At 40.1% G+C, this 16,681-nt stretch overlaps 1 protein-coding gene across 2 annotated transcripts in view; it reads left to right on the top strand.

Annotated features, from left to right (window-relative positions):
• The window catches only part of DOCK8 (dedicator of cytokinesis 8), a 229,109-nt gene that overhangs the window by 109,422 nt on the left and 103,006 nt on the right, over window positions 1-16,681 (top strand). For both annotated transcript variants that reach the window (XM_082403613.1, XM_082403614.1), the window contains 2 exons: window positions 1,472-1,565; window positions 2,295-2,457. In XM_082403613.1, coding sequence (XP_082259739.1) covers window positions 1,472-1,565; window positions 2,295-2,457 — 257 coding nt within the window. The remainder of the gene's footprint in view (window positions 1-1,471; window positions 1,566-2,294; window positions 2,458-16,681) is intronic.

The following is a 16,681-nucleotide window of genomic DNA, read 5'->3' as shown; positions in this document are numbered from 1 at the left end:
GTTTCATTATCTACAAAACAAGGATGATGGCACTTTCTTGATGTGGCTTTTGGGAGGGTTCGATGACATGAGATGTGTAAAGCTCTTCTCAGAGTGCCTGGGATATAACAAGTGCTAAATGAACGTTAGCCCTTTTAATCGAGAGAAGGACTGGTTCCCATTAATACAAACTATCCTATTGAACTATCATGGTCAATTCGTTTATTAGGCTATGAAAACAGTCTGCCTAAAATATCCATTTCCCCTTTGGCTTGGGGTTTCCTGGCCTAGATGTTGTCCATCTCACCCCTTTTCCACGTGCAGGCTTTCTAGAGCTGCCTACGTCCTCACAGAGTGTGACCATTACAGACGGTGCACTTTATTAGCTCAGAAATCATTGAGACTACTTAAAGAATGAAGAATTTCCTAGCGTAATCAAATTCATAGAGACAGAAGGTGGAATGACAGAAAGTAGAATGATGGTGGCTAGGGGCTGCAGGAAGGGGGAAATGGGGAGTTGTTTAATGGGTATAGAGTTTCAGTTTTGCAAACTGAAAGCATTCTGGAGATCGTTTGCACAACAAAGTGAATGTACTTAACACTACTGAACTGTATACTCAAAAATGGTTAAGATGGTAAATTTTACGTGATATGTATTTTACTACCAAAAAGAAACAACTTGACATATACTTGGTTTGACTCTGTTTTGGAAAATTTTCTGCAGCTCAAGCAGTTCTCATGGGGCATGTCAAGGGGTTATGTTAACAAACTGAAATGCAGAAGAGCTGCTAAGGGTTCTGTGTGCCATGCCTCATGATAGAGATTGCAGGGGACTGAAAGGGTTTCTATTTGGGAAATACTCCTTCCAATTGCATTGCCTTGGGGAGCAAGGCCCTTGACTAAATAAGCCAAAGTTTTCCCATCTGTACTGAGGAATAGGACACACCTACCTACCTACCTACCTACCTACCTTCCTTACGGGGCTGCTGTAAGGATCAGAGCTCGTGCACACGTATCCCTCAGCAGCATGCCTGTCCCACATACGCGCAGGGAGTGTAGTATGTGTGTAGCCTTCTTAGTCAAGACAAATGTGAAGAATATGAGGATAGGAAAAAGATGGAAAGATGCTTTCTCCATCTTCAAACCTTTGAAGAAAACTTTTATTCTGTTTTGTTCCAGGGAGTAAACAAGTATCAGTGGGTTTAAGTTATAGGGGGAGGACCTTTTGGCCTGGATTACTAATGGTCAGACAGCCTTCCTCAGGAATGCAGTAAAATCCCCATCCCCAGGAGGATTGAAGAGGCTGAGAGAGTCAGAGTGGTAGAGAAAGAATATTTGACAAGAGGTTGACTAAAAGATTTCAGAGTTGCCTCGTATCTGTGAAAGGCACGTTACAATAATACTTAAAGATAAAAATCTTCCGAGAAATCTTTGGTCCCGACCCCAGGAGTGTATGGTGCATCTACACTAACCCTGACTTCTCTCTTGGCAGGAGGGAGACCGCCTTAGTGATGAAGACTTATTCAAGTTTTTAGCTGACTACAAAAGATCTTCATCCCTACAGAGAAGAGTCAAGTCAATTCCAGGTGTGGATGGCTTGTCTTTATCCTCTTTGTTGTGCCAAAGCCCTTTATGATTAGACACATTATTCATGTAATGCTGCAATTTTTTGTCAAGTGAAATATAGGATTTTGTATTAAGAGTTAAGGTCTGGTTTTTTTTTGGCCAATCTGTTAATGTTTTCTATTTTTATTAAAGGACTGATTCTGTAAATAAACATCATGCTTTATATTTGATTGCTCACTCAGAAAATCAGGTAATTGTTTGAAGAGAGGAGCCTCTTTTATCATATTGTATGGGACTCTTAACATGAGAAAAAGTGAAAGTGAAATGCTTTGGTAGAAGGTGAGGGCGCACCCTTCTTATCCTCAGCTTAACAGCCCCCGAGGCACTTCTGCAGCCCCCTGGGGTACCAGGGAACCTAGTTTGAAAACCACTAATTTTTAGTGCTTGTAATGAGAGAAGTTACTGAACTATATACTTATGATGTGATAGTTCTGGAAGGGACTTTAAAGATCCTCTAATGTGTTCTTACTCATTTTACAGTTTCTTGCTTTTTACGTTCTAGAAACTAAATCTCAAAAATTGTCATGACGTGCTCTTTCTCAAACTATGGGAAATTAACTGGGTATTCCAAAATGCTTATACTCACACAACTTATCCTCAATTTCGTAAAAGAAATATAGTACAGCAGTCTTTCTTGACTCCCTTGTATATAACGTCTTTACTCAGACAGTCCTATTTTCTTTCTTTAGGCTTGCTCAAACTGGAGATTTCTCTGGCTCCAGAGACAACCAGTTGCTGTCTGACTCCTGAAATGCTGCCAGTGAGACCCTTTCCTGAAAACCGGGGACGTCCACACAAAGAGATTTTGGAATTTCCAATCCGAGAAGTGTATGTCCCTCATACTGTGTACAGGTAAGAAACAAAGGCTCTTGGAAAATTATTGAACCAAAAATTTGAGCCTTGTTTGGGTAATGCTTTCATCATCCTTTGACCTATTTTCCTACTTCCTAAGTTTTGGGGAAAATGAAATATGATGTTTACAAAACTATAGATAATTACTTTTTAAGATCAATTTTTAAAGATGATTTATCTCATTTTTTTTCACAAGAAAATGTTACTTCAGTCATAACTGGAATGTAGAATTATAGTGGACATATTCCTTCTAGAAACAAAAAAATCATCCTAGTCATTACCTTGGTTTTCCTATGGGCAGAAGGACATATTAGGGAAAGAGCAATGACTGAAAGTGTTCTGGTTGTCTAAAAGACAGGTTTTTAGCTCAAGACCAGCTCTGTCAATAGAATTTAGAGGAATGATAGAAATGTTCTATATGTGTGCTGCCCAATAAAATAGACAGTAGCCACATGTGGCCCTTCAGCCTTTGAAATGTGGCTAGTGCAGTGTAGGGACTGAAATTTTCATTTTATTTAACTTTAATTAATTTGAATTCAAATTCAAGTAGCTGTATGTGGCTGGTGGCTACCATATTGGATAGCATGGAACTACACAGTAAAGGCCTAAAAGGTTAGGTTGCCTCAGTTTCTTGGAGGCCGTTTGCATGGGGGCTCAGAGGGAGCTTGTCAACATCTGTCTGCCGAAAGCATTGCTGATCATATACTTTTATTTTTTATTTTGAGATTTTTTTTAACGCAGAGAAGAAAGTTATAATAAGCACCTTTTCTCCAGCATCTAGAAATGACATTTTGTTGTTACGTATGTGCGTGTGTGTGTGTGTGTGTGTGTGTGTGTGTGTGTGTGTGTGTATATATATATATATATATATATATATATATATATATATATATATATACACACACACATGTACGTATATATATATATATACATACACACAAACAATCATACTGGTTAAGTTGAAGTCTCCTTTATCCCCAGTCTCCAATTACAGACCCCTACCCTGCCTCTCACATCACATTGTCATGAACTTACATAGGTCCTTTCTATTTTCCCTGGTTTTACACACACACACACACACACACACACAGAGTCATGTATTATGAATCTGTGAACACTGAATGGTATTATTTTTATATTCATTTAAAATGTACATAAATGGCTTCATACTCTATGTGTTATACTGTACTACTGTACTTTTCATCCAAGAGTATGATATTTTTTCTTTTTTTTTGAGTATTGTTGTGGACTCATGAATTTTATTGATTGTGTGTTACACTCAGTAACAGTCATTATTCTTTTTTAGTTACTCAGAGTTTCACAGATGTAACCAATGGGAATTCCTTAATACCTTGTATTTTAGAAATATTGATTTATATAGTGCTTTGCCATTCTTTTAAACTGCTATTTAGCGTTCCTTTCTGTGAAGAGGCCATATTTTATTTATCTATTTCCCATTTTTCTATTGATAGATATTTATATTTTTTCAATGTTGGGCTTTTATAAACACTGTGCAGTGAGAATTTTTGTCTTTGTCTCTCTGTGCACATATGTAAAAGTTTCCCTAAGCAATATGCCTAGAAATAAAATTATTGGGTCACAGTGATATATATTTTCAGTTTTATTTATACCACCACTTATTTCCAAAATTGTGTCAGTTTGCAGTCCTTCCAGCAGTGTAAGAGAGTTCTGATTCCCCCAGATCCTCACTCATACTTTCCATTGTGATGTTTGGGTATGTGGGACTGAAATGCAAAGAATTTCAGAACTCACCTAATCTAAGTACCTCTACCCCTCACGTTTTCAGATGTATAAAATTGAGACCCAGACAGGATAAGTGAGTGGTTTGTTGATGTCAAAAATGGCAGTGAGTAAAACAACAAGGTTTTACTGTGTAGCACAGGGAACTATATTCAATATCTTGTAATAAACTATAATGCAAAAGAATCATAGAAAAAGAATGTAGAATCTAAAAAATGGGTACAAATGAACTTATTTACAAAACAGAAGTAGAGTCACAGATGTAGAAAACAAACTTATGGTTACCAGAGGATCAGGGGAAGGGATAAATCTGGAGATTGGAATTGACATATACACACTACTATATGTAAAACAGATAACTAATAAGAGCCTACTGTATAGCACAGTGAACTCTAGTCAATACTCTGTAATGGCCTATATGGGAAAAGAATCTAAAAAAAAGAGTGGATATATGTGTATGTATAACTGATTCAGTTTGCTGTACATCTGAAACTAACACAACATTGTAAATCAACTATACTCCAATAAAAATTTAAAAAGAAAAAAGTATATAGATATATATACATGTATATATGTATAACCGAATCACTTTGCTGTATAACTGAAACTAACACAACATTGTAAATCAACTATACTCCAATAAAAATTTAAAAAGAAAAAAGTATATAGATATATATACATGTATATACGTATAACCAAATCACTTTGCTGTGTACCTGAAACTAACACAATATTGTAAATCAACTATACTTCAATTTTAAAAAATGGCAGTGAGAAGTACAACCAGCCATTCATACAGTTAGAAGTGCACCTCTTCCTTTCAAAACTGAAGTACACATGCATTTCCCCCATTTAATCCTTTCTGAAGCAGCTCTTGGTTTTCTCTTCTCATTCCTAAATACAAAGTCAGCCAAGTCTCCCTCCTAGATCAGTAAGCATTCCTAGGATGCAGTAGTTTCCATTCTCCATTCCCTAGAGGGAGATGAAGACATGAAAATGTTTGCTTATGGTTGCTGTGTATCTTTTTAGAAACCCTATCCTATAATTGGAAAAAAGAATGCTCTTGGCATTGGAATAAACTTGCACCAAATGAATTCTATAGTTATTCAACTTCCCCTAGCTTTTAATCACCCATGGGAGGCATTTACAACTCTCTCTACTCCTTGCTGCAAACATTATCCCTTAATTACATCACAGCGGGACTCAGAATGCGTTAGTGCACCTACTGATTCAGAAATGTAGGAGTGCTGAGGAGGACAAGTTTGAACGGATTACTATGGACCCAACTTGGCATCATGAGAAACAGACCCACAAGTGCAAAGTGAATATTCTTTAGCTGTTCTGTACACTGTGGAAATGCCAAGGCCACCCCATTAAAAATCAGGTCTCTTCTCTTAGGAATGATAGAAGACAATACTTCCCTCCAGCTTTGGTCTTCTGTCTTCTCTTGGCTCCCAGGCCACCATATTTTATAGCTTGTTTAAGGGAGGAGAGTTGTGGTGAACTTGGTTCAGAATCTTACTATGTGAAAATGTCAAGGAATTGAGAGAACATTTTGTCTAAATTTCTCATGCTGTTGTTAAATTTTTAAGTGTTTCTTCTCCAGGCCTCATATGCTTTGTAGTGGTTTTGATTAGGCTGCTCTGGATAGTAACCCAGTCCTAGACTAATTCTCCCTTCTCTCCACCACCACTCCCATTTCACAAGACAGAAATGGAAGACTCAAGTCAGGTCCGAACCCCAGGTCAAATTGGGAAGTTGACTCAGTTTACCCTTGGTGACCTCATCTTCTCATTTTTTTTTTGATTTGTATTTCCCTTTTATTTAATATATGTCTTCTTTTCATCTTCTCATTTTTGTCAAAACTTGTAACCTCTTGACTTTTCTGTCCCCTCCTCTCCAAATCAAAGTCTCCTTTCAAGCAAAGGTCTCTAAACCTCTTTACATTATGGTACCAATAACAGGTGAGCTCTAAAGTCTTATCTCTCCCAAGAATATTATTTCAGTAGGGACAGCAGTTTCTGTTTCTTTTAGAAAAGTTTTCCTTTGACTGAGTTGAATTCTGGACAGCATTCTAAGGTTTTGGCATGTAGGGTAACTTTTCATGTTGACCTTGCTATTTCCATGTCTCTAATTCTGGCTGTATGCCTTTAAGGAAATCAAATAAATGAAAATTAAGATTTACAGAGCAGATTAAATTTAGGGATAATTCTTTGTTTGATAGCAGACTCACCTGATAAATTTGAAATATGGCTTGACATAAAAAATTGATCTACCTGGAACTTGTGGAGAATATATCTATTGGGCCAAGCAAGGAATGCCTACAGTGACAAAGCCAGGATTCAGATTTCCAATTTGTGTTATCTTTCACATAAACTTCAGAGCTCCCTTGAGTGGAGGGAACTATTACCTGGACGAATGGCAGGTGTTGTCTGGCCTTGAGTGTCAGTTGTGGCCAGAGTCATGCTTTACAGGATTGTCATATGGGTGGGGTTTCAGTTTAATACCATATGAAGAGCACTCAGGTTCTTTACCTCTCTTAAAGGGCAGCTGCCATGGAGCCTCAGATAAAATCGGCCTGGCATAGGCTGAGCTGCCTTCCTGCCCTCAGTCTCCCCGTCCTCCGATCTCTTCAGGTGCCTCCTTTGACAGCCCTGCCCCTTCAGGTGCCCTCAGTTGGGGTCACTGTGTTGCCCGCAGGGGCACCATTCATACTGTATTCTCTGTGGGTGCTGCCTGATGCCTCTACCTTAATTCAACTCACTTTGAGGAGTAATCTAGATCGGTTATAAAAGAACTGGGCCTGGCAGAGGAAGTATCCCCATGAACCAATGAGAGTGTTCGTCACTCATAAGACAAACAACTCACTTTGAGGGACGAGACGAACTTCTAGAGCCAGAAGTACTCAGTCTAGGAATGGCGAGCATCTCCCCAACCAGGGGCTCGGGCCTCTGCAGTGCTGTTGGCAGCCTCTATGTGTGAGAGGCATGGGGTCAGACAAGTACACCGAAGCAGACCCAGGCAAGAGCTATTTCAAAATCACAAGCAGAAGGACGGTCATTCCGAGAGCGGAGCAGAACAGCTGGAAAAATTAGGTTGATAAACAAGATTATCCGACTCTGAGTATGGCATTCTTTTCTCCATGCCCAGATTTTAAAAATGCTGGTTGTTAGCCCAAGAACACGTTTGAACCAACTCCTGGCTGATTTTTCCATGTGGCCCAGCAGCTGGTAATGGAGACTCCAGCTGCCTTCTGGTGGGAGCAGAATGAAAACAATGCGGCCTGGGGCCAAGGCCCAGCGAGACCTTTAAGGGCATTTTATCCTGTGGCAGTTATGGGGGGTTTGCTCGGAGATCACAGGCGCTGAGGTTGTAATGAGCTTGTTAAGCTCCTTGCCGTCCCTGTAACTGGTGATTACATTAGAGAAATCCACATAAAGTGCGTTTTCATCTCTCATCCCAGCCCCCAAGAGCCTCTGAGGTCATTTTATCCAATTATCAGACTCGCTGTGGACGACTGTGCTTGCCGTGAACAAGCATATCAGTTAGAACATGATTTCTTTGATGGATAATTAGCTGTTTTCAGGCTGCCTCCTATTTAGCTGAATGTTCTCAGACCAGAAGTCTGCCTTCTGGTCTAACAGGGAGGTGCCTCTCGTATCACAATGGCGTTTTGAGGAACACTGCCAGGCTTGCATCCTACAGGGGCAAAAAGCACGGCATAGGATAAATGTGCAAGCTGGTCTTGAATGACTGTCTGGAGGTTATAATTTAGTGAATAGCATTTGTAAGGAATAAACCAGAAATAATTCTGGGTGACGTGTTTAGGAAGGAGTCAGGGCATGGAGAATGGAAGGTATCCTTGAGAGGAACTTTCTTTTGTCCAATCTGAGCCCAGTTGTCTCTCCATCCAGAGTGAATCTGTTCAGTGTTGGGGGTGGGATGGGGGAGGGGAAGAAGGGTAGTGTGCCTCAGAGTTCATTGTAGAGCTTTGTAAAAATGCAAGTGTCCAGCCCTACCTGGAGACTCCCATTCAGGAGGCCTGGGGTAGGGTCTTAAGGGTACAACACGCTTCTCTGAGGATCAAAGCCTCTCTCTCCCTTTCATGGTCCCTCTTAATGAGTTCCTCCACTCATGGGAGTCATCCAAAGTCCACAGTGACGCAAGCCACAGGAAACTCAGGGGAAAGAGGCTTGCAACTTAATCCCTCTGGCCTGGAAAGCAATCCTATCGTATGCCAGGATACCACGTGAAATGGATATGGCGAAGAGCAAGTGTTCAGTACTTGTCTATCAGGAATCTACAACACCCAGAAAACCTCTCCATGTGAGGACGATGTTTTTTTTATGGTGTAATGCTCCTCAATGCTGTTAGTACTCCAGGGTTATTGCTAATTAATGATTAGTAGTTTATGATGTGATTGACCCTGGTCTAAATCACCATCAAAACAATGCCTTACTTAAATAACTATTCCAAATAATAACTCCCCATTCTTATTTGTTTCTTTGGTTGTTTGAATTTTATTTATTTTGGAATAGGTATCCTATTCTAATATTTCAATATTTTAAAAGTACGTAAGTGCACAGTGAAAATTCTCTCTACCATGCCTGACCTCCAACTGTAGATTCCCCTCCTTGGAGACAGTCTTAAAATATATGTATATTTACACACACACACACACACACACATACACGTATTTTATTTTCTTCATTTTATTCCACAAATATTGAGTGCCTGCAACATGCCAGGCCCTTTTCTAGACACTGGAGAAATACTAGTGAACAAAACAGATGAAAATCATGTATATTTCACAGCTCAATCCTATTTTTGACAATTGGAAACAGCCATTTTTTTAAAAAAAATAATTTGAGGTTGTGCTTTTTCTTTTTTTTTTTAATTAATTAATTTTTGGCTGTGTTGGGTCTTCGTTTCTGCGCGAGGGCTTTCTCTAGTTGCGGCAAGTGGGGGCCACTCTTCATTGCGGTGCGCGGGCCTCTCACTATCGTGGCCTCTCTTGTTGCGGAGCACAGGCTCCAGACGCGCAGGCTCAGTAGTTGTGGCTCACGGGCCTAGTTGCTCCGTGGCATGTGGGATCTTCCCAGACCAGGGCTCGAACCCATGTCCCCCGCATTAGCAGGCAGATTCTCAACCACTGCGCCGCCAGGGAAGCCCCCAAAACAGCCATTTTTAATCAGTTTCTTGTTTATCCTTCCAGAAATAAACTATGTTTGTACAAACCAATACAACCCTGCACTTTTCCTTTCAGAGTGCAAGTATAGCATAATCCTCACACTGTTCTGCACTTTGATTTCTCATTGAACACTATATTATGGAGAGCACTTCTATATGAATACAGAGAGTGGCCTCGTGCTTTTTTACACCTGCACTGAATCTCATTATATGGCTGTATCATAATTCATTTAACCCCAGACTAATGAGCATCTAAGATGTTGCCAATCTTTTAACATTACAAATGATGTTAAAATGAAGAATCTTATATAACCTTTCACCCATGTACAAGCATATGGTATAAATTCCTACTTTTCACCCTTTAAAGGAGTGTTTAAATAACTGTTGTAAGTATAAGACAGCCCTGAAGCTCAGTCCTTGGTTTTCCTCGACCCAGTGAGCAGTTGTTTATGGAACATGAAGCTTATTATAAACAAACACTTTATTTAGGAATAGCAGTGACAGCCCAGGCAAAATCTAATCATTTAAATTAGCCAAGTAATGGAGACAGGCAAAGTGAATTCCTGGTGCCAAAATTACCCAGATAATTAAGTTCCTGTACTTGACTCTGCTCTGGCAAGTTGGTCTCAATAATAAATCAGGAACACAATCCTCACTTTCCTCCAAAATTCAGTGGTCCTTCCTCTTTTTAGAAGAATGAAAAAACTCAGGAGGGAACAAGTTACCTAAGATTTCTTAGCAACAAGGGCTGGTTTTGCGAAGCTCCCCTTCCAGTACAACATTTAGCCACTTGAGGGCACAATTTGCTCACTTTCTAGATTCAGAAGCAGCTAGGTATCTTTCCATTTCTAAGCAGATGGAGTCGTGATTTATTAAAGGCAAACATGCATTGAAGTTTTTGGCCTTGAAGCGCAGGACCAAGAAGAACTGGGAAAGTATTTCAGTGTCCCAAGAGATCACTGTTGGCGCTTTTTGCAAAGGATTTTCTTACCCTGTCAGCTTCTGCCTTCTTTCATCAGTTAAGTCAGGACCTTAGAAATCTGTCACTTTGTTGAAAGATGTGGTGGAGAGGAGGATGGAGAAATGTATCCTGTGGTCTAGAGAGACAGCAAAATCTCATTTTGGGGGTGTATTGCTCACTATACATTTTTACACATTCACCAATCCTGCCTCAAATACAAAAGTAAAAGAATGTGGTTTGGCAGTAATGAAATAGTGTTAAGGAGGTTCTGTGTACATTAAGTACAAGTCACAACCCCTCAGTAGTCTCTATTTTATACGCATTCCCTTTGAGTCCATCATGCTTTAGTGTTACTGCCTGTAAACAAGTGTCCTAACCAAAAATCTTGCTCTGTCCACGTACTGGGGGTGAATGTCATTTTTTTCCCCAGAGATCCTTTATGTAGATTTCAGCAGAAAGGTTTATGAAGCATCCTGTTTTTATATGCGGTGGGAATGTAAGGTTGGTGGGGGCAGAAGCAACAGAGAAACGGTGATGAAAATGCGGCAAATCTGGGCCTGCATTTGATGATGATGATGAATAGTTTGCCTAGATTAGAAGGAGCTTCCTAAAATTCACAAAGCCTTCTTTCTTTGATTTCTCTACTTCTGTTAGTTTTTTAAATTGTTATTTTAAAATTAGTTCTTTGAAGTGGCTTTGTCTTCTGATGAGATATCCTTCGGGGAATTGTTCCCTCTTATTTCTTTTTACCATTTAGGGGGAAAAAATCTTCTCTACTTTTTAGCTTCTCATTCTTTGTTCTGACTTTACTGTATACTTTAAAGATCCACTCTTCCCATGAAGTGTTTGGCCATCTCTAAAGGAGAGGTGTTTTAACAACTCTCCAGTAATGGGTGTCCTGTCGTTTTAAGGACTCAGATACGCTGCCCTTTGCCCCTCTCTGCTGAAGTCAGAATGCCCTGGGTCGAAATATTAGATGCTGTGTCAGTCTTCCCAGGGCAAAAGTGGGTTTTGGGGTGAGGACAATGCAAGCTAGCCCAACAGCACAAAGTAAAATAGAACTAGGAGTTGGGGAGGACTGAGTTTTGACTCAGTGTAAGAAGGTAATTTTTAAAAAGCCATGGCTTATCAGTCACATATCATGTACCTTTTATAATTAAAAAATGAATTTCATTTATCCACTGGCTGAAACTATAACTTCCAAAACTGTGCTGTTGCACCTCACTTGTTTAATGTTCTTTGTTTGACAACCTTCAAAATGTAAACTGAGATCCATGCAATGGTTCAGAAATAGAAATATTACAGTTTAATAAAGATAAAAGTAGAGGAGCTCAATTTAATGGCTCATTTTAATGATTTTAAAGAGAGTTCCATGCCTAGACTAATAATTATATATTTAGCAATAAGAACGTCTCAAAGCCCATTTCTCATCTTTTCCTGGAGTTACATTTTTTATTTTTATTTATTAATTTATTTAAAGGGAACATGCTTTTTTATTGAAGTATAGGTGATTTACAATATTATATTAGTTTCAGGCTCTGGGCACAAGAGCCCAGAGAGGGATACACTTCTTTTATATGCTCTCTGTCTTCTCCCAGAGTTGAGTTGAAATGAAACCAACTCTAGCACAAAAATCCAAAATCCGTATCCCAGCCAGCAGCCAACAAAGTGCTGCCTCTTTGTGTTTCTAGGTCAGGGAGAAGTAAAGTCCATAACAATGACTGTTACTCAGCCTTGCAAATGGTCTGGGGATGGCACAGCCCCTTGTGGACTTGTCACTCTGGTGTGAGTGTGGGGAGCGAGAACTCTTCCCCTCTCCTCCTTCCTCACCCTCTGTCATAGAGCAGGATACCTGTCCTTTGAAAATCTCACCAACTGAGCAATACTTGTCACCCTATGAATAAAGTTGATGCAATCACCTAACGTATTTTTGAGCCCCGACCATGTGCCAGGCACAATGCTTGGTGCTGAGAGAGACAAAGAGGAGGACTGCCTCTCCTTGGAGGTAAACCCCAGTCTCCAGGAGACACTGGAACCCCTCACAATCACATTGATCTACAGAAAGACATGCATGCAACTTTGTCCTGCAGTCACTTGAGATCTTTGCAAGTTCTCCTGCCTCCAGAACCTAGACAAGCCTTCTCTCTCACCAAGTACCCAAAGCAGGCATATGCTTCTAGAAGTTGTTGGGGACAACTGAACAATTTATTTCTTAGTAGGCCTGCTGTTTCCTCCAATTCCAATATTTTCTTCCCCAACCTGAAACAAGACATCTGCCAATATAAAAATCATCAGGGGGCTTCCCTGGTGGCGCAGTGGTTGAGAGTCTGCCTGCCAGTGCAGGGGACACGGGTTCGAGCCCTGGTCTGGGAAGATCCCACATGCTGCAGAGCAACTAGGCCCATGAGCCACAATTACTGAGCCTGCGCGTCTGTAGCCTGTGCTCTGCAACAAGAGAGGCCACGATAATGAGAGGCCCGCGCACTGCGATGAAGAGTGGACCCCACTTGCCACAACTAGAGAAAGCCCTCACACAGAAACGAAGACCCAACACAGCCAAAAATAAATAAATTAATTAATTAAAAAAAAAAAAATCACCAGGAATGTTAAAGCAAGCATTTTAATCAGTATTATTGATTTATTCATTGGCTGTTTTTTGTTTTTTGTTTTAATGGGTAGGGGACTAGTAAAGGTTCTGCCTCAAACCCAAAGAAAAAAGTCAGCTTCAGCAACAGCAAAACTTGGAAATTTTCTGGTATGTGTATGAGTTTTTGTCAGTTGGCAGATTTGTTTTAGGAAACTATTTGCAAAGCCTGGAAAAAATGTGCTCCCTCTGTCTCTCAAAAGAACATGCAGGTTGGTTCGTGTTAGTCCTCCACGTGACAATTCTGCCTGGTGACCTTTTGAAAAACGTTGCCCAGATTTGGCATCAAAATGGTGTCTTTAAACTTGAATTTTAGGTCTTTCACAAAACCAAATGTTGTTGAAATGTTTGAATATTTACCAAACATATGTTTGGCAAAGCCAAATATGTTGAAAATGTTGTTTTGTTTGGGGGAAACTTTCATTAAAAATTTGATGTTTTAAGGGAGGAGGAAGGTATTTGCGGTCGGTACTTTTTAGCATTCTTCTCCTCTTTTATCTGACCTGTCACAGCCTCTTTAAGAAACATTAATTCAGTGAATAGAATCAAAACTAGAACCAAAGAAAATTTAGTTATTCATATATTTTTAAATTCTCAAGTTTTTATACTTAGCTGGTGTTTGGATGGACTCCACAGAGGCTATTTTGAGGTTGAGTGTTTTCCCCTAGGTAGTCATGATATTATATTCCTTAGAGCAGGAATAATAACCCTGAGACACAGTGAAGAGGCAGAAACGTTACAAGGTAAAGCATTTTTAAAGGAATCACATGTTTAAATATCAGCGAATACCTAACATATACTTTTTTAAAATGCATATACTCGTATCAGTTACCTATTGCTGTATAACCAAAACTTTGCAGCATGAAACAACAGTTGTTATCTCACAGGTTATGTGGGTTATCCAGGTGTGGCTTAGCTGAGTGCCTCTGACTCAGGCCTCTCCAAAGGCCACAGTCAAGATGTCAGCCAAGGCTGGGATCACCCCAAGGGTCAACGAGGGGAGAATTCACTTCCAAGCTCACTCCTGAAGTTGTTGACAGTGTTCAGTTCCTCTTTGGTTGTTAAACTAAGGGCCTTAGGTCCTCTCTAGCTGTTGGCAAGAGATCCCCTCAAATTCCTTGCTATATTGGTTTCCCTGTAGGGCAGCTCACAGCATGGCAACTGGGGTCTTCAGAATAAGCGAGAAAGAGCGAGAGAGTGAGAGAGCGAGAGAGAGAGAGAGAGAGAGAGAGAGAGAGAGAGAGAGAAAGAGAGAGAGAGAGAGAGAAAGATAGCAGCCAGGGTCTTTTTGTAACCTAATCTTGCTGTATCCTATTGGGTAGAAATGAGTCACTAGGTCCAGCCCACACTTGAGGGGAGGGAATTACAGAGGGTGAGAACACCAGGAGGCAGGCATCATTGGGAGCCTTAGAAGCTGCTACCATAGTTCTTAACCAAGCTACCAAAAGTTGGGGCACTCCAGCTGTGTGAATTTGAAGGAGTGTGGGGAGGTGGGAAGGTGAGTGAGGGAGGGTGGATTACTTCTGCTGATGCAGAGGACCAGGCTCCTTGTGGAGAGTGTTCTCATCAGCCTGGTATATTTTTAGGACAATATACCTCTCCCTAATAGAAAATTAACAGCTTCTTGACAGATCTTCTAAGGTGAGAAGAGTCCGCCCCTGCCCCCGCCCCCAGCCCAGCCCTCACTAACCCACACTCCAAAGAAACAAGCCTACCATGTGGGGGAACATTTTTTTCACCTAGGTTAGAGGAGATTTCCCAAGTTTTCTTAGATTCATAGTAGTAGGAAAAATCCCTAAGCTGTACATATTAAGGAATGGGGTCTTTTATCCCATTGCCCAGCATGTAGCACCTTACCCACCCCACTCCCTCCTTACACCCTACCATAGACTCACCTCCCAAGCATCTGTTAATCTATATACATATATAAAACCTATATAAATCCTCTGAGTGAAATGCAAAAATGTAGCTGTGGAAGGGTGAGTTTTATAGGATGTCTGAAATGTATATTGCTGTAGTAGTTCCAATCTCTGTTCATGTAAAATAAAATACATTCTTATTAAATATTTTCTAGTCATCCATAAAAACCCACTGAAAATAGGCTAATAAACCAACTGAGAGCTTGACCTATTTAACAAATATCTGAGCCCTCCCTAAGTGAGAATCACAAAGAATATCCAAATAACTTAGACCTTAAAACCACATCATGGGTTCCATGGTGGTAGGTGGGAGTTGAAAGAGGTGTAGTTATCCAGTGAATATTTTGACTGTGTTGTCAGTGTCAAGTTTAAGAAAGTTATAGAAAAAAAATTGTGGAATAAAAAAATCTGGATTTGGGTACTTTTCCAACTTCCCCTTACTTTGTCACTCTCCCTGACACCCTAGGCAACTGGGGAATCTTCCTCAAAGCAGTGCCTCATGGTTAACAATTACCAGGTCATCCTTTTTATTTCCTTTCACCACTCACACCTACAGCCCCTAAATCTAACCTCTTTGTAAGAAGGAAAAAACTGGGTAAACTAATTCATACTAAGGTGGGAGTGAATGATATATAAACCACTTAATATGTTCAATCTGCTAAGCAGAGTTTCAAAAGAATATATGGTAACATGAATATCTTAACTGGTAAAATTTCAGCCAGTTCAACAAAGTATCTTTAAAAAAACGTTTCAAGCAAGGTTAGAGATTTATTTTTTTCTTGAAGCAGTCAGTTTTCCCCAGCATGTTTCAAATGCTTATGTATTTGTGATTCTTTTCCATGGGAATCTGATCTAGATAAAGCCTAGGATCATAAACATCCCAACTTTCCCTTTGGGTCTTTTGCTATTGAAAACTAGCTGGACTTTTCCTAAACAAGTAAGTGGGTTTTAAGGAGAGCTAGGGTGCTTTCACTTGTTTCTAAAAGGTAACATTTTCTTTGCCCCAGCTTGAGGTCCTGCTTTATTTCATAGGAATGCTGGCTTTTCAAGCTCTCACTTAAGTGGAACTTTTTATCTATCTCATAAAAAGAAGGGATAGGGATTGCTGTAACAGAAAAGGTACTCTGCAAATATAGGAGCTGTGAGCATTTAGTTAGTTCATGTTCGAAGACAGATTCTTAGTACTTAAAATACCTATGTAAAGACACCATATTTGATGTTCAAATTGTAGTTCATCAGTTGAGAAAGCATAGACCATTTTCCCTGCAAAAGTCTTGAAAATGGTGTAATAACAAGTATTAGAGTTTGCTGTTGTTTTTTTTGTTTTTCTCTCTCTCATTTGATTTCTGTTTTTGAGTGCATTATTTTAACATAACAAGACTATGGAGAGAGCATATTGGGTCATTGTAGTGTTTCTAAACAATAGGGTAACATTTTGTCTCTCGCTTCTTAACCGTATTTGCTTTTTGTGGGGGCAGAGGGTAGAGGTCCACAATGTTCAGGATACAGTACCAGCATTTACACAAAACATTGCAGCCTAGCCCACAGAGCACAGAGGTTACTAAGGGGCAAGCTGCTGCTTATGACAGCATCCCTGGTGCCTCCTTCCATTCTTGTGCCACTTCGCAGGGCAGGCAGCCTTGTGTGGATTCTGACTGGTGTCCTAGAACAAGTCTCACATTCCGTTTTTCTTGCTCTGAGTTCTGAAGATGGAACGTTCTCTTCACCCTACACGTTAGGGGTTTTCTT

This window comes from Balaenoptera borealis (assembly GCF_965194805.1).
Source record: "Balaenoptera borealis genome assembly, chromosome: 8".
Classification (NCBI taxonomy): Eukaryota; Metazoa; Chordata; class Mammalia; order Artiodactyla; family Balaenopteridae; genus Balaenoptera; species Balaenoptera borealis.
Note: the sequence above shows the minus strand (reverse complement) of the source record. Positions and strands in the feature narration are given on the sequence as shown.